Source organism: Rhinoderma darwinii, chromosome 4, assembly GCF_050947455.1.
Source record: "Rhinoderma darwinii isolate aRhiDar2 chromosome 4, aRhiDar2.hap1, whole genome shotgun sequence".
Lineage (NCBI taxonomy): Eukaryota > Metazoa > Chordata > Amphibia > Anura > Rhinodermatidae > Rhinoderma > Rhinoderma darwinii.
Window position 1 is genome coordinate 308,835,213 of NC_134690.1, and position 21,814 is coordinate 308,857,026.

At 45.3% G+C, this 21,814-nt stretch overlaps 2 protein-coding genes across 5 annotated transcripts in view; both read right to left on the reverse strand.

Moving 5' to 3' along the window:
- LOC142759925 (histone H3-like centromeric protein A) overlaps window positions 1-21,814 on the reverse strand; it is a 212,641-nt gene that overhangs the window by 186,385 nt on the left and 4,442 nt on the right. For 2 of the 4 annotated variants that reach the window (XM_075862717.1, XM_075862716.1), the window contains exons 3-5: window positions 20,236-20,372; window positions 20,090-20,167; window positions 19,162-19,784 (exon numbers count right to left, since the gene is read on the reverse strand). The exons of the other annotated variants lie outside the window; for them this stretch is intronic. In XM_075862717.1, coding sequence (XP_075718832.1) covers window positions 19,653-19,784; window positions 20,090-20,167; window positions 20,236-20,372 — 347 coding nt within the window. In that variant the 3' untranslated portion in view covers window positions 19,162-19,652. Of the gene's footprint in view, window positions 1-19,161; window positions 19,785-20,089; window positions 20,168-20,235; window positions 20,373-21,814 lie in introns of those variants that run through there. 4 annotated transcript variants of the gene reach the window in all.
- The window catches only part of LOC142759926 (histone H3-like centromeric protein A), a 240,708-nt gene that overhangs the window by 42,822 nt on the left and 176,072 nt on the right, over window positions 1-21,814 (reverse strand). The window lies entirely within an intron of this gene.

Below are 21,814 nucleotides of genomic sequence, written 5' to 3' on the forward strand. Positions count from 1 at the left end.
ACACAAACAGAAAAAATGGGACATAAATATCAAAACCACAAAAAAGGCCATACTCACTAGGTAGGTGGGTGGGTGAAAACCCATTCCCATCAGGACGCAGACGGGTCAAAGAATGCTGCAGAAGGAGTGTGCATTAAATAGTGATAGCCCCTCCCACTAGTCTTGAGGGGAGTGGCGGACTAAGTGCTCAAAGGTGTGCGATAAATGTGTGTCAGTGTAGTGCTAGGGTGTGAATGGATGGTAAAAAATAAATATGTATGTATGAAAGTGTCAGAACTGTGTAATAATGTAATAAAAATAAATAAATAAAATAAATGTGATGAATAGGGGTCAGTGCTGTGAATAGTACATGGGGTGTCAGTACTAAGTGTAAAAAAAGGGGTCAAAAGGGGAAAGGTCAAAGAATGATTGTGACGTCATAAACAATTCTAAACAATTTTCCGATATAGATGTTATTTATGACGTCACAATCATTCTTTGACCTTTCCCCTTTTGACCCCTTTTTTTTCCTTCCTGTGTGCTTAGATTTCCGTTGATATATAAGCAACCTCTTTTGTATGTAATTTTAACGGCCTGAGGAAGACGCTAGTACAGCGTTGAAACGCGTAGCCATTATTATTGTTTTTCAATAAACATATATTTATTTATATCATTTTGTCTACCATCGCTGAGTTCCTTCAACAGCCATGCAGCAGCGCCTCACGGGATCCTCCCTTTTTCCACTACCTCTTTACGTTCTAACTAGCGGTGACCACCTGGTTTACCGGTTTGGATCCTGGCAGCAGCACCTGTGGACTTTTTCATTGCCTTTTCCAAGCACTATCGTGGTGAGCATAATAGACCACGTTCAATATTCTATTTAAACCCCATTGACCTGCACTATGTGGCGCCGTGCTTTTTGCTTTTCTGGTCATTCATTAGATGAAGCGATAAAAGACAGGAGAAGGTAACCTATTTTCAGACGTAAACAAGGCGTATAATGCCTCATTTTACGTCTGAAAATAGGGCTACAATACGTCGGCAAACATCTGCCCATTCATTTGAATGGGTTTGCCGACGTGCTGTGCCGACGACCTGTCATTTACGCGTCGTCGTTTGACAGCTGTCAAACGACGACGCGTAAAATGACTGCCTCGTCAAAGAAGTGCAGGACACTTATTTGCAACGTAATTTGAGCCGTTCTTAATTGAAGTCAATGAAGAGCAGCTCAAGATTTACGAGCGTCACAGACGCCTCGCATAATGCGAGGAACTTTTACGTCTGAAACGACGCAGCTGTTTTCTCCTGAAAACAGTCTGTCTTTTCAGACGTAAAACGTAGCTAGCGTGTGCACATACCCTAAAGGTCTGAAATGCTGTAATTGCTGCAAATGGAGCATTCTTTGATGAAAGCAAAGTTTGAAGGAGAAAATTATTATTTCAAATAAAAATCATTATTTCTAACCTTATCAATGTCTTGACTATATTTTCTAGTCATTTTGCAACTCATTTGATAAATATAAGCGTGAGTTTTCATGGAAAACACAAAATTGTCTGGATGACCCCAAACTTTTGAACGGTCGTGTACGTACATTAGCGATGCTGAGTTTGTCAGCTGAGCAGAGCTGTAATGGCTACCATCACTAGTTGTCATCTGGAATCTATTTCCTGTGTTAGAGACCAAGATAATATAGGAAAGGCAATAATTGTATAAATTAGTGATCATTTTTTTTATGAGTCTAATATAATGTCTAATTTATGTAGTATTTGTCTCAAAAGCAAACAGACTTCTTTAGGCGATACTTAAACAATGAAAGAAATAGTGCTTTACAGAGATCTTAGTAATTTGAAGCTTCTACTGTCCAAAAGGAAAAAATCTATTCCTGCTTGAGTTTATTTTGTAGTATATTATAATGTCACCAATGATAATATAATGCATTAAATTAGAAGAATATTTTTTTTGTTATACATGAACACCATGCAAATTCAGAAAGTTTAGTATGATAAATAACATGTACTACATACTAATAGCTACATTATGTAAATGCAGTACAAACTGAAACACAATTCATGCAAGCCTTCAGTTATAATAGTAGGCCCATAAATATATTTACATTAAATCAGAATCAGTCAAACACTTGAGGTTGACTTGGTAACAAAGTAGACCACATACAGTGACCATATTTTAACCAGGCAAGCATGCGGGTGGTACGATAGAACCTTTTCCTTTTAATTTTTTCAAAATGACATTAATGACATGTTATTATTTACTTAAATCACATAACTATTGTAGAGTGCCTGTGATTATTATTATGTTTATTTAATTTTTACTTAATAGAGAAAAGAGAAGAAATGAATAGAAATAGTGCAGATTTGTAATTTTATGTCTTCCATTAAAGGGGTTGCCTCTTGATAACAATCTCCTTCTGTATATCCTATTAGCGTGAATAGAGTCGGCCTTAGGATAGATGATGTCCCATGCGAAATTATCTTTCGGCGGTCCACCCCATCATAAATGCCCCATAAATAAGTATAATGCCACCACACAGTGTAATGCCCTATATAGTGCCCCCACATAGTATAATGCCCCTTTAGTGCCCCACACACAGTAGAATGCTCCTTTAGTGCCCCCATACAGTATAATAATATTTAATATATATTATTCAAGAACACAGTATTTTGTCCCCTAATGCTGCCCACACAGTATTATGCCCCCTAAGTGTCACACAGTATATTGCTCCCTGTAGTGCCCCTACACTGTATAATATGTCCGCCTAGTGGCCTCCATACAGTATAATGCCCACCTCCCCTGGCTGCCACACACAGCCACCCCCCCTTGTAGATAGTGTCCCCCTGTAGATAGTGCCCCCGTACCTGTCCCTGTAGACAGTGCCATAATCCCCCACCTTCACCTTGTAGGCAGTGCCACACAGCCCCCTGTAGGTAGTGCCACACAGCCCCTGTAGGTAGTGCCACACAGCCCCCTTGTAGGTAGTGCCACACAGCCCCCTTGTAGGTAGTGCCCCACAGCCCCCTTGTAGGTAGTGCCCCACAGCCCCCTTGTAGGTAGTGCCACACAGCCCCCTTGTAGGTAGTGCCACACAGCCCCCTTGTAGGTAGCACCCCCCTTCTGTAGATAGCGGCACTATAGCTCCCTGAAGGAGCGGAATCCCCCTGTGGCTGAGGTTTCCGTTCCTGGATGGAGAGCTTGATGTCTCTGTCCAGTGACATCAGGGGCAACTCCTGAAGCGGAATCCCCATCCACAGCGTTGACGACACTGTGACCGGGGATTCCACTCCATGAGAAGCTCCTGACGTCTCTGTCCTTTTATTGACAGTGACGTCAGGGGCTTCGCCTGGAGCCAAATCACTGCGCCAGCAACCCTGTAGGCGGGGATTCCACTTCACGAGTTGCCCCTGATGTCACTGTCCATATAATCCCCGGCCACAGGGGGATTCCGCTCCTTCAGGGAGCTACAGTGGAGCTATGTACAGGAAGGGGGGGGTGCTATATACAGGAAGGTGGGGTGGGGGGTGCCATCTACAGAGGCTGCAAAAAAATCCCCTTCTCCTCCCATGCACTGAACGCTGTGAGGAGAGAAAGCATGGCCGTGGTTCAGAGGAATGTTGCGGCACCCTTGAAGTGTTCTCGCGGCACCCTGGTTGGGAACCACTGGCCTAGTAGATAGAAGAGCAGGGAGATAACAAGGGGGGGCCGTCCAGGCGGGAGGCACGTGCACCCTCATGCCCGGTGTTGCCGCTAGTAGCCGCTTTGGCTGCTACAACGATAGTGACGCCACTGACCGAAGAAGCGACCGGACGGAAATGCAGCTGCTGATTCGCCAGGCCCGGGTTCTTCTGAAACACAAGCAGGGGAATGGAGACCTGTGCAATGGCACAGGTCGCACACCCATAAGGTCGGCCCTGAGCATGAATAGACCTAGAGGGGTTTCCTAGTTCCTGGTAACCCCCCTCTGAGAAGCTCATGAGAAAATAGAGCATAGAGACCTGACCTATATAATTAATATAAGTATATTAAAAACCGCAGTTAAAAAAAAACTTGGTGTGAAAGAGGCCTAAAGGGCTTTTACACTCACATGCAGATCACTGGGAGAATATAGACATGTAGCCTTATCTTTTTTTGTATACACTACCGTTCAAAAGTTTGGGGTAACTCACGCTTATATTTATCAAATGAGTTGCAAAATGACTAGAAAATATAGTCAAGACATTGAGAAAGGTTAGAAATAATGATTTTTATTTGAAATAATAATTTTCTCCTTCAAACTTTGCTTTTGTCAAAGAATGCTCCATTTGCAGCAATTACAGCATTGCAGACCTTTGGCATTCTAGCTGTTAATTTGCTGAGGTAATTGGGAGAAATTTCACCCCATGCTTCTAGAAGTCCCTCCCACAAGTTGGATTGGCTTGATGGGCACTTCTTGCGTACCATACGGTCAAGCTGCTCCCACAACAGCTCTATGGGGTTGAGATCTGGTGACTGCGCTGGCCACTCCATTACAGATAGAATACCAGCTGCCTGCTTCTTCCCTAAATAGTTCTTGCATAATTTGGAGGTGTGCTTTGGGTCATTGTCCTGTTGTAGGATGAAATTGGCTCCAATCAAGCGCTGTCCACAGGGTATGGCATGGCGTTGCAAAATGGAGTGATAGCCTTCCTTATTCAAAATCCCTTTTACCTTGTACAAATCTCCCACTTTACCAGCACCAAAGCAACCCCAGACAATCACATTACCTCCACCATTCTTGACAGATGGCATCAGGCACTCTTCCAGCATCTTTTCAGTTGTTCTGCGTGTCACAAATGTTCTTCTGTGTGATCCAAACACCTCAAACTTCGATTCGTCTGTCTATAACACTTTTTTCCAATCTTCCTTTGTCCAATGTCTGTGTGCTTTTGCCCATATTATTCTTTTCCTTTTATTAGCCAGTCTCAGATATGGCTTTTTCTTTGCCATTCTGCCCTGCAGGCCAGCATCCCGGAGTCGCCTCTTCACTGTAGACGTTGACACTGGCGTTTGTTTTGCGGGTACTATTTAATGAAGCTGCCAGTTGAGGACCTGTGAGGTGTCTATTTCTCAAACTAGAGACTCTAATGTACTTGTCTTGTTGCTCAGTTGTGCAGCGTGGCCTCCCACTTCTCTTTCTACTCTGGTTAGAGCCTGTGTGTGCTGTCCTCTGAAGGGAGTAGTACACACCGTTGTAGGAAATCTTCAGTTTCTTGGCAATTTCTCGCATGGAATAGCCTTCATTTCTAAGAACAAGAATAGACTGTCGAGTTTCACATGAAAGTTCTCTTTTTTTTACCATTTTGAGAGTTTAATCGAACCCACAAATGTAATGCTTCAGATTCTCAACTAGCACAAAGGAAGATCAGTTTTATATCTCCTCTAAACAGCAAAATTGTTTACAGCGGTGCTAACATAATTGCACAAGGGTTTTCAAGTGTTTTCTAATCATCCATTAGCCTTCTAACACAGTTAGCAAACACAATGTACCATTAGAACACTGGAGTGATGGTTGCTGGAAATGGGTCTCTATACACCTATGTAGATATTGCATTAAAAACCAGACATTTGCAGCTAGAATAGTCATTTACCACATTAACAATGTATAGAGTGTATTTCTGATTAATTTAATGTTATCTTCATTGAAAAAAACTGTGCTTTTCTTTCAAAAATAAGGAAATTTCTAAGTGACCCTAAACTTTCGAACGGTAGAGTATTTGTGTATATATATATATATATATATATATATATATATATATATATATATATATATATATATGTATGTGTGTATATATATATATATATACTTATATATGTATATGTGTGTGTATATACTGTATATGTGTGTGTGTGTATGTAATATATATATATATATATATATATAATGTGTGTATATATGTATATATATGTGTGTTTGTATATATATATATATATATATATATATATATATGTGTGTGTATGTATAATGTGTGTGTGTGTATGTGTATGTGTATACACACACACACACACAAACACTGCATAATACATTACACACACGGAGGCCTCGTTTCATTTGTCTTATCCATCATTCATCTCTCCTTGACTTATTCTCCGCTCACCCTCCGTCTGCGCCCAAGGTCAGTACAGTCCTGTCATTCATTAGATGAAGCGATAAAACACAGGGGAAGGTCACGGTCACAGGATCTTGGGCTGTGAATAGAAACTCCATCATTTAAAGGGCCCCATCCACCCTATAGATAAACCGCACAGCACCTGGGCAATGTAGTGCGCAGGACCTGTAGGCGATGTGATATAATTTGTAGATTGCTGTAGAGAGGAGTTCAGAGCCCCCAAATCTTGCCGCCAATGTAATTTGGACTTGCAGTGATCCCAGGCTGAGGAGTCCACTGTACTGGGCATGTGCAGCCTGAAGCTTGTGATCCTCTAGAGCGGAGACTCTCCAGCGGTTGTGAAACTACGACTCCCAGCATGCCAGGGCCTTGCCACCTGGTGAGGTTATTAAAGGGGAACTCCACTCAATTTATGGCTGTGCATAAAATGTGTCTTCTCCACACTGAGTGCTCACCCTGTGTACGCTGCCTCCTCTCCTATCAATCTCCATGTCTCCCTCTGTATATTTCCTGTCCTCAAGGTTACGCCTGTCTCTACATATACACCCAGCATCTCCTAAGGCCCCATCTACACGAACGTGCTTTTGCGGCCGCAATTCCCCCGAAAATCCACGGGAGAATTGCGGCCCCATTCATTTTTCTGGGGCAATGCACACGACCGTAGTTTTTACGGTCTGCGCATGGCCCGGGAGCCCGCACCGCAGAAAGAACGGACCTGTCTTATTACGGCTGTCTCCTGCGGTCCGGGCTCATTGAAAATAATGGCCGCGGCCATGTGCATGTCCCGCGATTTGCGGGCGGCTCGTGGCTGACAGTCCGCAGCCGGCCGACCCGAAATTCACGGCCGTGCACATGGCTACGGTCGTGTGCATGAGGCCTAAGTCTTCAGCTTCACTATGGTCCCTCTGCTGCTGCCGGCCCTCGTCGTCCTCTTCTTTCTATACTTAAGATGTTCCCACTCCAAATGTCGCCTGTCAGGACTCGACCAGAACCAGCGCCCTCCGCGTCCCGCACCACTGCCCTTCATCGGGAATCTGATGGATCTGGGGCGCAGTGATCTTCCTCGACATTTCATGCGCCTGGCCCAGAAATACGGCCCCATCTATCGTCTCAGCTTCTGGGGTCAAGGTATGTGAGGGTCCGGGGTTTTTTTGTGGTATTTTATTACTAAAACTGCTTTACTTCCAAAACTAGAAATAATAAAAATGACACTGGCACTAAAAAAGTGACGACCAGTGCGCCAAGCATTAGATGTGGTCACTTCTTTAAGGAGACTTGCACCGAGACCAGCACCCATTCTGCTGGAACAATGTAAATTGACGATTCACATGGTCATTACGAAGGACTCCTATGGTTAGCCATACAGCAGGCAATAGGTGGCTCATGAGCCACTGGTTGGGAACCCCCGCTGTAGCCTGTGACTTACGGGTAAAATGGTTTACAGCGGGTCTAGAAAATCTTTATTGGCACAACAAGGCAATGTGTTATGCGGGCCGAAAAAATACCCAAAATAGGCCGTGTGAACATACCCTTATAGCTCTTTAATATGTAGCTGCCTCTTTTTCAAAGGACCAAAAGGTAATTGGACAATTATCTCAATAGACTATTTAATGGGCTGCATGGGCTATTCCCTCGTTATTCCATCACCAATTAAGCAGGTAAAGGGTCTGGAGTTGATTCCAGGTGTGGGATTTGCATTTGGAAGCTGTTGCTGTGAACCCACAACATGAGGTGAAAGGAGCTCTCAATGCAAGTGAAACCGACCATCGCTAGGCAGAAAAAAAATGAAGAAATCCATCAGAGAGAAGCACAAATGTCAGGAGTGGCCAAATCAACAGTTTGGTATACTCTTAAAAAACAAAACAAAAAAAAAGAGCACACTGGTGATCTCAGGAACTCCAAAAGGCCTGGACGTCCACGTAAAACAAGAGTGGTGGATGATTGCAGAATCCTTTCCATGGTGAAGAAAACCCCTTCACAACATCTACCCAAGTGACGAACACTCTCCTGGAAGTAGGTGGATCAGTATCTAAGTCCACCATAAAGAGAAGACTTCATGAGAGCAAATACAGAGGGTTCACAAGGTGAAAACCATTAATCAGCCTCAGAAAGGCCAGATTAGACTTTACCAAACAACAAGTAAAGAAGCCGCCCAGTTCTGGAACAGCATGTAACTAAGATCAACCTGCACCAGAATGATGGGAGGAAGAAAGTATGGAGAAGCCTCGGAACGGCTCATGATCCAAAGCACACCACATCCTGTGTAACACATGTATAGCATGTGTAGCAATGTGGTGGCATGGCGGGGGCAGTGTGGTGGCATGGGCATGCATGGCTGCCTGGCACTGGGTCACTAGTGTTTGTTGATGATGTGACTGAAGACAGAAGCGGCCGGATGAATTCTGAAGTGTTCAGGGATTTACTTTCTGCTCAGATTCAACCACATGCAGCAGGTGATTGGACGTTGCTTCACAGGACAGATGGACAATGACCCAAAACATTCTGCGAAAGCAACCCAGGAGTATATAAGGCTAAAAAGTGGAATATTCTGCAATGACCGAGTCACCAGATCTCAACGCGATCGAGCTGCATTTCTTTAGCTTAAAGGGAATGTGTCGCTAGAAAAATGTTTTGTTTTTTTTTAGTTAAACTGTTAGTATATAAATGATTAAACATTGTTCTAATTTTTTAACATTTTTTCACAAGTCAGGAAATATTATAAATTAGATTCTAATTTATAACATTTCCATGTGCTGGTCACTAGAGGGAGAAATTCCCAAAATTGCAGCATTGGCATGTGGTAAAGCAACCTCATTGCTTTATGCTGCAAAATTGGAGAAGACACACTCGCTTTAGCGTCCTCAAACAATCCCCCCTCCTTTATCCTGGCTAGTGCCAGGAGAAAGGAGGGGGTTGAATGTTCAAACCTCCTACACTGTGTGTCGCCATTTTTTGAGCGAATGTGCAGTGTAGGAGGATTAGATACAGTGGTAAATACACAGTATAACACGAACATACACAAACATAACTTACCTGCTCCTGCCGCCGCCGCTCCGTCCGCTCCTAGTCCTTGCTTCTGAACAAATGGACGGAAGCCGCGACCGGAAGTAATCATCTTACTGTCCGGCCGCGACTTCCGGTCCACATGAAAATGGCGCCGGATGTCGCTCGGCCGAAGACCTTCCTTTTGGACTGTGTGGGAGCGGCGCATGTGCCGTTCCCACACAGACGGCGTACGCTATAGTGAATGGAACGGCTCCCGTTCGCATTCTCTATGGGGATGTATGTGCCGTATTCCATCTCTGTATGTGTCGTTAATCGACACATACAGAGATGAAAATAAAATGGCAGCCCACATAGTGAAGTGAAGTAAAAGTAATAAAAAAGTACAACACAAAAACATAATAAATAAAATGTATTTTAATAACATACTAAAAGCAATAACATATAAAAAAAATAAATAAATTTGCGCGACACCTTCCCTTTAAAGATTAAAGGTTCTCTTTAATCTGTGTCAATATTGCAGGATGCGATCAGGTGGCCCTGTAAATATAGGAGGTGTCCATTTGCAATAGAAATGAATGGATGAGTATTTTTATCTGCAATTATGGTCCGTAATGGAGTGTGAGGTGTGTGCCAATATACAGAGCTTTACTAGCCTATTCTGCTGCCTTAAAGGGAATGTGTCGCGAATTAAACCTTTTTTTTTTAAGTGTTGTTACTTATTGCTATTATATTTTTTACTTTTTTTGCTATATTTTTTTTTTCTTCCATATGGTGAAAAGTATTAAAAATTAAATAATAATTTGACATGTTTTCCCATGTTGGCCACCAGGGGGAGAACTTCCCAGAATTACAGAAAGGTGAATAAGGCAAAGCAACCTGACTCACAGCTGCCGTAAATGTGGGAGGGAATCTCACCCCCCCCTCCCACAAGCCAGGAAAAGGTGTCTTCAAATTGCTAAGCAGTGTCCGGCAGCCATTTTGGGTGTGATTCTGCATCTGGCAGAAGTTATAGGAAACACCAAAAGGCTAAGTGTATGTTCACACGCTTACTAAACAAAGGGAAAACTGCTCCTGATTTTCAGCCATTTTTTAATCTAACTCACGTTTTTACGGCCGTTTTTGGAGCTGTTTTTCTATAAAGTCAATTAAAAACGGTTCCAAAAACGTCCCAAGAAGTGATGTACACTTCATTTTGGCGGGCGTCTTTTTACGTGCCGGTTTTGGAAAACGACCACGTAAAAAACGCCTTGTCGGAACAGAACGCCGTATCTCCCATTGAAACCAATGGGCAGACGCTTGCAGGCGTCCTGCTTCCGACTTTTCAGCTGAAAACACTGCCTGTTAACATACCCTTAGAATGATGAAAGTGAAGAGAATGACTTTTCAGTTGACCGGTTCACACGCCGTGTATTTTTTGCACATTTTACGTGCCAAAAAGCACATTAAAAAAAATGCTTGATTACACTTGATTTTGCACAACTAGAGATTTATCGTTCGGGGGTCTGGGAAAGCTGGGTGACCACCATTACCCCCTCCTACTGGAGTGTGTTTGGGGATGTGACTAATGAACCTTTCACACTCCAGTAGGAGGGGTAATGGTGGTCACCCAGCTTTCCCAGACCCCTGAACGATAAATCTCTCTAGTTGTGCTGAGACTGAGAGGTTAATTAGTCACATTCCCAAACAGTCTCAGCACAACTAGAGAGATTTATCGTTCAGGGGTCTGGGAAAGCTGGGTGACCACCATTACCCCTCCTACTGGAGTGTGAGAGGTTCATTAGTCACATCCCCAAACAGTCTCAGCACAACTAGAGAGATTTATCGTTCAGGGCTTTCCCAGTACAGTTGCATCATGTGTCCTTCATACAAGGGGGGGGGGGGGCCCGTCGGGGGTCACGAGAGCGGGGGTCTGTGAGATAGAGAGTGGGACAGACAGAGACACACACCTTACCTGCAGTGCAGCTGGTCTTCAGTATGGCGCCTGCTATCTCCCTGCAAACAGCTGCTCTGCTGTGTGACTCTGACCTGCGTCTGCGCAGTACAGAGACAGAGAGCAGAGTCAATGGAACGGCTCCCGTTCATTGACTCCTATGCCCTGTAGCTGCCGTATTCCATCTCTGTATGCGTCGTTAATCGACACATACAGAGATAAAAAAAAAATGGCAGCCCCCATAGAGTAAAAGAAAGAAAAAAAAGAAAAAGTACAACACAAATAAATAACATTTATTTTAATGACATACTAAAAGCAATATTATATAGAAAAAAATAATTTTGTGATCATCCTACCATATATCCAACTTTACAGGTGTTTAGAAAGGTGCGGAGTAGAGAGGGAATATCACAACTGTTATCACCCCTCACTCCGGTTTTGGGTAACCCGGAATTTGGCCCAGGTCTGTCAGATCAGACCTTTAAGATATGGGTACAGCAGGGGCATTTTAGAGTAAGTCATTTTTATAGGGGCAATGCATGGCTGCGTGCAGGGTCGCCATCAGGAATTTCAGGGCCCCCTACAGCTAAATTTTCTGGGCCCCCCTACCGTGGCACCGCCTGTTAACGGTACTCCGTCCAGCACTATATCATGCTACCCAGGGCCGCCATCAGGGGGGGTATTATGGGTACTGATGTGAGAGGCCCGGCCAAACCTAATTGAAAGGGGGGCCCGGCAACTGCCGCGACTTGCCTTTGGTAGAAAAAAAACAGGTCCCTGCAATGGGGCCCGTTTTTTTCACCAAAAGAATGTCGTGAGCTGCGGGCCCCCTTTCAATTCGGTTTCGCCGGGTCTCTCACATCAGTACCCATAATGCCCCCCCTGATGGCGGCCCTGGGTAGCATGGGGGTCGTCATGGGGGCCGTCAAACACTGCCGCCCGTGCGACCGATCGCGCGCACCCGCAAACTCCCGCGCATGCGCACCCGCGACCGCCTGGAACCGCGCACCGAATTTTGAGGCAGATTTTGACCTGCCCACACTATCTTGCCGCGTTTTTTGCCCGCGGCGATTGAGGACAGCAGACAAAAAACGTAGGGAAAAATGCATTTTCTGCCTCCCATTGATTTAGATGGGAGGTCAGAGGCGGAACCGCGGCAAGAAAGGACGTGCTGCTTTTTCTTTTTTCCACGACTGGCTCCCATTGATTTCAGATTAAATCAATGGGAGGCGGTTTTGGAAGTTGTTTGGTGCTGATTCTGACGCAGTGTCAGAGTCAATATCAAGGCCCAAAAACTCTGAACTGGGCCTTATTGTTAGGGCTTATTCAGACGAACGTGTAATACATCCGTGCAACGTGCGTGATTTTCACGCGCCTCGCACGGACCTATGTTACTCTACGGGGCCGTGCAGACTGTCAGTGAGTTTCATGCAGCGTGTGTCCGTGTGTCCGCTGCGTAAAACTCACGACATGTCCTATATTTGTGCATTGTTCGCGCATCACGCACCCATTGAAGTCAATGGGTGCGTGAAAATCACGCCCAGCACTTCCGCAGCAGTATAAACTATGACTGAAAACAGAAAAGCACCACGTGCTACAAACATACAAACAGAGTGTCATAATGATGGCGGCTGCGCGAAAATCACGCAGCCACGCATCATACGCTGCTGCCACACGGAGCTGTTATGGACCTTTTGCATGCGCAAAATGCCACGTTTTTGCGCACGCAAAAAGCACACGCTCGTGTAAATCCGGCCTTAGGGTAGGAACACACTAGGCATGAACACTGCGGATTTTATGCAACACATTTTATTGTGGAAAATCCGCAGCGTATTACAGTCGCAGCAGAGTGGATGAGGTTTGAACAAATCTCATCCACACGCTGCAAAAATAATGGACCTGCAGTGCGGCTTTTGGCTTTTGAAGCCGCAGCATGTCAATTTATTCTGTGGAATCGCCGCTCCTCTGTTGCGGAAATGCTGCGGTTCTGCCGCAAAAATCACACATGAGAAAAAAAAAAAAGGCACTTTTTTAAATTTATAAAAAAGTTTAGACTTGCCCCGGCCGTAGTCCTGGTGACGCGATCCTCTATTCTTAGCGCAGCCCGGCCTCCTGTCATGACGTTTCATCCCATGTGACTGCTGCAGCGGTCACATGGTCTACAGCGTCATCCCAGGAGGCGGGGCTACGTTCAGAAGAGAGAGATGCATCACCAGGACTACGTCCGGGGCAAGTCTAAACTTTTTTTTCCCTGCAGGATTCCCTCAGCGGACAAGCCTCACGAAACCTGCGCCACTATTTGGTGCGGTTTTGCTGTCGGAATTCCCTGCGGCTACCGGGGCGGATAAGCTGTGTAGATTTACTCAGCATATCCGCCTAGTGTGTTCCTACCCTTATGATGTCGCTCCTGGAGCTGCTGCCGGTCTCTAAATAGGCAGTTGGTCCAGTAGAATTTGGAATTATTTTTTTTTGTGAACCAGCTTAAAAAAATACAAAACTTTTGTGTTAGGGCCTGTTCACATCACCGTTCGCTTCCGTTCCGGAGTTCCGTCTGAGGTTTCCGTCGGGTAAACCCCGCAACGGAAAGTAAAAGTGACAGCACAGCTTCCGTCACCATTAGCGCAGTCGACTACGCTATTGATTCCGTCCGAAAACCTGCCGGAACGGTGACGAACGGAAACCATTAGCGATGTTTCCGTCACCGTTTATCTCAATGGTGACGGAAACATCGCTAATGGTTTCCGTTCGTCACCATTCCGGCTTGTTTTCGGACGGAATCAATAGCGTAGTCGACTGCGCTAAGGGTGACGGAAACTGTGCTGTCACTTTCACTTTCCGTTGCGGGGTTCACCCGACGGAAACCTCAGACGGAACCCCGGAATGGAAGCGAACGGTGATGTGAACAGGCCCTAACACAAAAGTTTTGTATTTTTTTAAGCTGGTTCACAAAAATAAATAAATTCCAAATTCTACTGGACCAACTGCCTATTTAGAGACAGGCAGCAGCTCCAGGAGCGACATCATAAGGGACACACTAGGCGGATATGCTGAGTAAAACTACACAGCTTATCCGCCCCGGTAGCCGAAGGGAATTCTGCCCGCAAAACCGCACCAAATAGTGGCGCAGGTTTCGTGAGGCTTGTCCGCTGCAGGAATCCTGCAGGAAAAAAAAAGTTTAGACTTGCCCCGGCCGTAGTCCTGGTGACGCATCTCTCTCTTCTGAACGTAGCCCCGTCTCCTGGGATGACGCTGTAGACCATGTGACCGCTGCAGCAGTCACATGGGATGAAACGTCATGACAGGAGGCCGGGCTGCGCTAAGAATAGAGGATCGCGTCACCAGGACTACGGCCGGGGCAAGTCTAAACTTTTTTATAATTTTAGAAAGTGCCTTTTTTTTTTCTCATGTGTGATTTTTGCGGCAGAACCGCAGCATTTCCGCAACAGAGGAGCAGCGATTCCACAGAATAAATTGACATGCTGCGGCTTAAAAAGCCAAAAGCCGCACTGCAGGTCCATTTTTTTTGCAGCGTGTGAATGAGATTTGTTCATATCTCATCCACTCTGCTGCGACTGTAATACGCTGCGGATTTTCCACAATAAAATGTGTTGCATAAAATCCGCAGTGTTCATGCCTAGTGTGTTCCTACCCTAAGGCCGGATTCACACAAGCGTGTGCTTCTTGCACGCGCAAAAAACGTGGCATTTTGCGCATGCAAAAGGTCCATAACAGCTTCGTGTGTCAGCAGCGTATGATGCGCGGCTGCGTGAGTTTTGCGCAGCCGCCATCATTATGACACTCTGTTTGTATGTTTGTAGCACGTGGTGCTTTTCTGTTTTCAGTCATAGTTTATACTGCTGCGGAAGTGCTGGGCGTGATTTTCACGCACCCATTGACTTCAATGGGTGCGTGATGCGCCAACCACGCACAAATATAGGACATGTCGTGAGTTTTACGCAGCGGACACACGGACACACGCTGCGTGAAAATCACTGACGGTCTGCACGGCCCCATAGACTAACATAGGTCCGTACGAGGCGCGTGAAAATCACGCACGTTGCACGGACGTATTACACGTTCGTCTGAATAAGCCCCAACAATAAGGCCCAGTTCACAGAGTTTTTGGGCCTTGATATTGACTCGGACACTGCGTCAGAATCAGCACCAAACAACTTCCAAAACCGCCTCCAATTGATTTAATCTGAAATCAATGGGAGCCAGTCGCGGAAAAAAGAAAAAGCAGCAAGTCCTTTCTTGCCGCGGTTCCGCCTCTGACCTCCCATCGAAATCAATGGGAGGCAAAAAAATTCATTTTTCGTTGCGTTTTTTGTCTGTTGTCCTCAATCGCCGCGGGCAAAAAACGCGGCAAAAAAACGCGACAAGATAGTGTGGGCAAGTCAAAATCTGCCTCAAAATTCTTTAAGGAATTTTGAGGCGGATTTTTTTTGCCTGCAAAATACTGTGTGAACAGGGCCATACATAAACAGCACTTTGAGATAATTTACTCACCGTGTCAGAAGAGCTGCTCCCACTCCAGTCCTCTTCCGGCGATGTCTTCCAGGCGAGGTCTTCGGTCCAGACGTCCAGTCCTTCACCTCCAGCCAGGCTCCAGGTAAGTTTTGTCCATGTGTGACCGCGGCTGCGCGTGCTCCGTTCGCGGGTGCGCGCGCGGGCGATCGCGGGTGCGTGCTTCCGGGCTTTCGCTGGTGCGCGTGCGGGCGGTCTCGAGTGCGGGCGTTCGTGGGTGCGCGCTCGCGACTGCGCACGCGCGGGAGTTTCCTTGTGCGCGCGATCGGTCGCGCGCGCGCGGTTTGACGGCACCCCATGGGGAGGGGGCCCGCAGCAACTCACGACATTCTTTTGGTGAAAAAAACGGGCCCCATTGCAGGGGCCCGTTTTTTCCTACCAAAAAAATGTCGCGGCAGTTGCCGGGCCCCCCTTTCAGTTAGGTTTGGCCGGGCCCCTCACACCAGTACCCCTAATACGCCCCTGGCTGCGTGGAGAAGAGCTTTCCCAGCCAGAGGGTCTCCCGGACGCGTCCCAATGGCAGGCGTTACAATTGACTCATTACTTGTCAAGACTACCTACACCGGCTTCCTATGACCGAGCTCTATCTTCCTTTGAAACTTTGTGTTCTCAAACGGGGCATGTGAGACGGGCCCTGTCCAGTCTTTACTGCGTGCTGCTCACTCCTGCTGAGGATTTCATCCCACCATATATTACGAAATGGGAAAGAGATCTTCAGATTACTCTAACACAAGAGCAAAGGGAAAAGATCATGCTCCTCACACATAAGGCGTCTATTAGTAACGCCTATCAGGAAACCAGTTTTAAAATACTATCCCGTTGGTACAGAGTCCCACATGTGCTACATAAAATGTTCCCGGATGTTTCTCCTTTATGTTGGAGATGCGGCAGAGAAGAGGGAACGCTTTTACATATATTCTGGAGCTGTGAGAACCTTCGCACCTATTGGTCAGAGGTTCAAGATATCATTCTGGAGATCACAGGAATCTCGCTGGGAGATGATCCGGCATGGATTTTGCTGCACCACCACGATATACCTGTGGGGCGCTACAGGAAGATGTTAGTGAGACATTTGTTGAATGCAGCTAAGGCTTGTATTCTGGGCGGTTGGAGATCCTCTGAGCCTCCTGTGACTAGACAATGGCTGGAGCGCATTCACGAAATTCGGAGAATGGAGGAGTTGCTCCATTCCGCACCCGAACGAGCAACGCAGTTTCAGAAAACCTGGTTCTATTGGTTTGACTTCTGCAAGTCGGGCAGATACAAGAGGGCCATGGGTGAACTGATTAGTGGAGAACCAGGGAGCTCTTGAGTTCTCTCTGGTCTGTGATGTGCTGTGGGGGGGGGGGGGGGAGAGTGAGGGGAGAACATCTCCCCTTCTCCCTCTTAAGATTTTCCCTATACCCCCCCACCCTTCCTTTTGTCCTTCTACCCTTCGTTTACTTCCCTATTTGAATCAATCGTTACTAAGAATTGACTGAGATGTGGGTGATGGAGGGGCGGATGAGGGTGTAATGCTGGTATTCCTGTCTTGCTATACTAATGCTTGTAGTGTATTGATGGTACTATGTTGGGAGGACTTTGATTGCATATTTACTTATTGTTGTTGAAATATAGGTTGAAATGATCGGCCCTCATGGGCTTTTTCTGTACCCATGTCACCCCCTTTTCTTTTTCTGTATCCCCATTTCTTTTCTTGAAAATAAAAAATTAGAAATATAAAAAACAAAAAAAACAAAGGAGGAAACCCAGCGTCTGGTGATGTCCATGGGTTCCAGACTTCAGGCCATCATTGCCTGCAAAGGATTCTCTACAAAGTATTAAAAAAAACATTTATGGTAATGTTAATTTGTCCAATCACTTTTGATCACCTGAAATGAGGAGGTTGTGTAGAAAAATGGTGGCAATTCCTAAACTTTTCACAGGAGATTTTTGTTTAACCCCTTGAAATAAACCTGAAAGTTTAAACTTCAATTGCATCTCAGTTGTTTCATTTCAAATCCAATGTGGTGGCAGCAAAACCCAAATCATGAAGATTGTGTCACTGCCCAAATAATTCTGGAACCAACCCACACACCCACCCAGACAGCAAACACTCTGAACAAGCATAGCTGCAGTGTAAAGAATGGGGGTGGGACAGAGAGATGCAGGTAAAAACAATTGGATCTATATCGGCGCTGCTGCTTAATGTGGACAAGGTAAGTATCCTGAAGTCAAGTTAGAGTTTATAAAAACTGTTTAATCGCAACGCGTTTCAGCGCCGAACTGGCGCTTTCATCAGGCATAGGGATACAGGAAAAAAGACACATGTTTATATAGGGCCAGTTCAGATTAGACAATTAGGTAAAAAAAACGCGAAAAAACATCAGCAGGTCAAAGTTCAGATTGCACGATCTAATATAATATAATATGAGTAAAGGTTTTAATGAATACATAAGGGGCGATTAAAAAGAGTATAAATAATAAAAGACTGTACGTCCTATCAAAGATTGATTTTGGAACGGAGTAAGTTAAAACCATGTGCAATGTATATAGGACCGGTATCATTCAATTACTAGAAACATTAGTTAATGCCATCGGGAGATAGGGGTGAGTAGACGTGATTTTATTAATGTGTTTATGTTATGTGTTGTGTTTGGGAAGTAGTACTGTATGATATTTACAATGTTTACACGTTGCCTCGGGAACCAGAGGTGTTACGGAAGCCGAGGTGCTCCAAAATGAAATGGAACGCATGGTGAACCGCATTGCGCGAAGGACGGATGAAATGCTCAGACGGGACCGACGATGTCTCTGCTAAACCGAACTGAAATATGGAGATCGGGCGGAGGGTGAGTGAAACTCAATATCAAATGTGGATAAGATCTAGAAACTAATGTTTCTAGTAATTGAATGATACCGGTCCTATATACATTGCACATGGTTTTAACTTACTCCGTTCCAAAATCAATCTTTGATAGGACGTACAGTCTTTTATTATTTATACTCTTTTTAATCGCCCCTTATGTATTCATTAAAACCTTTACTCATATTATATTATATTAGATCGTGCAATCTGAACTTTGACCTGCTGATGTTTTTTCGCGTTTTTTTTACCTAATTGTCTAATCTGAACTGGCCCTATATAAACATGTGTCTTTTTTCCTGTATCCCTATGCCTGATGAAAGCGCCAGTTCGGCGCTGAAACGCGTTGCGATTAAACAGTTTTTATAAACTCTAACTTGACTTCAGGATACTTACCTTGTCCACATTAAGCAGCAGCGCCGATATAGATCCAATTGTTTTTACCTGCATCTCTCGTACCCAAGCGGTCACCTCGGTGACCGGCTCGGATCTGGCAGCAGCTACCCCGTGGACTCCAGCGCTGAACTCTTTTAAACCACACGGTGAGCATATATATTTCCTCCTATTCTCACCTCACCTTCTTTGATCCATACCAAGTGGCGCCGTGGCTCTTTTCTCCTTATCCTACTTTAGATCGGGGGTGGGACAGAGCAAGAGTATTGAACTACAGCGAAGCTGGAGTCATTGATCATATCCAAGCCCTTATGAAGATTAGTCTAAAACGATGAAGATCAAACTTATAATATACATTTTTTTTTAATTTGAAAAAATTAACAAATCTTCACAGAATAAAAACAGGAAGCGGATCATAAACTCAGCAGAACAATTAGAAGGTCGGCCAGATCAGGTTTCATTAGCGGTTGTGTCCAGTGTCTTTTTTTAGCGGTTTTGTCCAGCAGTGCCACCTTGTGGTCATTTTCGGTGCTACATCCTGGACCCCTATAACCCATTACAAAGCTGGACAGAAAAACGACTGCACTACCACCCTGCAAACTGCAGTGGCAGCCATATTGGTTGTAACAACTTTCCCATGAACAGATAAAACAAAGAAAAAACCTCCACTGTAACCAGTGTCAGGAGGGGGCGCTAAAGCCGGTTTACTCTTCCAAACTGGATCTTTTATGCAATGGTAAAACTTGTATTTCCCAATAGATTTTCTCCATTAATATAAAACTATTTACACGTGATCATTCTTCATCAAATCTTGAGAGATAAAACGGCAGCGTTATCACAGTTCATACGGGATGCCTCGGATTCTCCGTGCGAGCTGCATGTCCTTCACAAAGAGAGTGCCCCTATTGGCCTGGTGACTGAAGAGGTAAGAATCTTCAAAGAGACTCACGAGGAAGTCCTCAGCTGACTGTGGATACAGAAGAGCATTAGTCCCTCTTAAAGTGACAGCACTCCCGGTATAATTTACTACACAGCTCGAAGGACTGATCAGATTTCACTTTTATGAGCTGTTAGCTAGAGTGATGGTGGGGGGGGGGGGGGTCTGGCCTCTGGAACTCCCACAATGCATCACAACCCCTATGCAAATGTCCCGCTAGGGCATATGGATGTGTTAGAGGGGGCGGGGGCTGAGTAGTGAACCACTGCAAAGAGCAGCTCCCTCTCTGGTTGACCCATGCGTTACATGGACAGTGCATTGTATGAGATACTGACCTCTTGTAGCGCCATAAGTGCGGTGCTTTGCCAGTAGTAAAACACGCCGCGAGAATACTTCAGGCAGATCTCTCTCACCTGCAAGAATAAAAGGGGAATATCACCGACAATAAAGAGGAGCAGTCGCAGAGGACACATCCACTCACCAGGCGGAAAAACTGGGTTTTCTGAATGAGCAGATTGGTTGATATTTGGTACTTTCTTATTTCCATCAGCGCACGGGCTCCTGGGCGGTAGCGTCTTCTTCGTTGTGTGCTCGGTCTGTGACTTGTTTCCCCTCTACCTGTAAGAAAGAAATCCATAATAACAGCTGAAAATGAATCTCCCGCTACATGGAAATTCACTGTCTGGCCGGGGTCACACGTAGGGTAAACACGGCGGATTTTCTGCAACCGATTTCATTGCGGAAACTCCACAGCGTAATACAGAAGCAGAAGAGTGGAGGAGATTCAAACAAATCTCATCCAGACGCAGCGGAAAAAAACCCGCCAAACTTACCCAGATCTCTCTGCTCCTGGGTTCAACCCGGCCTCCAGGGATGATGTCTCATCCCATATGACTGCTGCAGAACATCAGAGGGACACGTCACCATGGCTACGGGTAAGTATGGATTTTTTTCTACCTTCTATGGACATTCCAGCCGAAAAACTGCAGTTTTTCAGCCAGAATTACCTCCGGTGCCCAGGGCCAATACGCTGTGTACTTTTACGCCGCGTATCTGCCCTGTGTGAACATGGCCTATTACCTTAATGTCCCCCAAGGAACATCAGGTAAACAGATTTAAAACATAACATGCTACCTGCAGCCACCACTAGAGGGAGCTCATTGTATATGGTTGTACATTGAACTTGGTAACAAAACAGTATGCAGTGAGCTCCCTCTAGTGGTGGCTGCAGGGAGACAAAATTATACCATGTAACTGTCTACGCAGGAGATTTAGAGCTCCGTTTCAGAAAACTGTGCTCACACTGCTGTAAAACGACATTAAGAAATTAATCAGCACAGAATGTTGGACCTAAAAAGGATATAAATGTGGACGTTCAAATTTTAGATACTTTTCTATGACTGATAATTTGGGGTCCATCAAGTCCCATTGATACCTGATTAAAGGGGTTGTACCACGAAAATAATTTTTCACCTATCCACAAGATAGGTGATAAATGCCGGATCGCTGCGGGTTGTTAACAAGAGTGCGGGTCCCAGAGTGGTGGTCACTCAAGTCATTCTCTATGGCAGTGGTCCCCAACCTATTTTGCACCGAGGACCGGTTTGATGCAAGAACATTTTTGCGGGGACTGGCGGGGGGTGGAGGGGTTAGAGTCAGTTCACACATTACGTAAATACGGCATATACCTGTATTATAATGCGGAAAAAAACGGCAGCATAATACAGTAGCAGCAAAGTGGATGAGATAAAACACGTCTCATCCACACGCTGCATAAACGGAGTAGAAAAAAGGCTCAGAAATTGACGTCACAACATCGCGCCTGCCTGCGCGGAGCCGCTCACGGCAGAGTGCATAATTGGGCAAGGAGCAGTCAAACTTGACTATTTCCGTCGATCCCATAGGGAATGAATAGAGCGGTCGGACTGCAGGTTGGAAATTCTTAGATCCATCATTTCATAATATATCTTCATGGGTGTGAGATGTGTTCTCAGATTCCCTTCCCAGGGCCATATAGTAACGTGCTTCCTGCAATCACCACTAGGGGGAGACGATTGTGC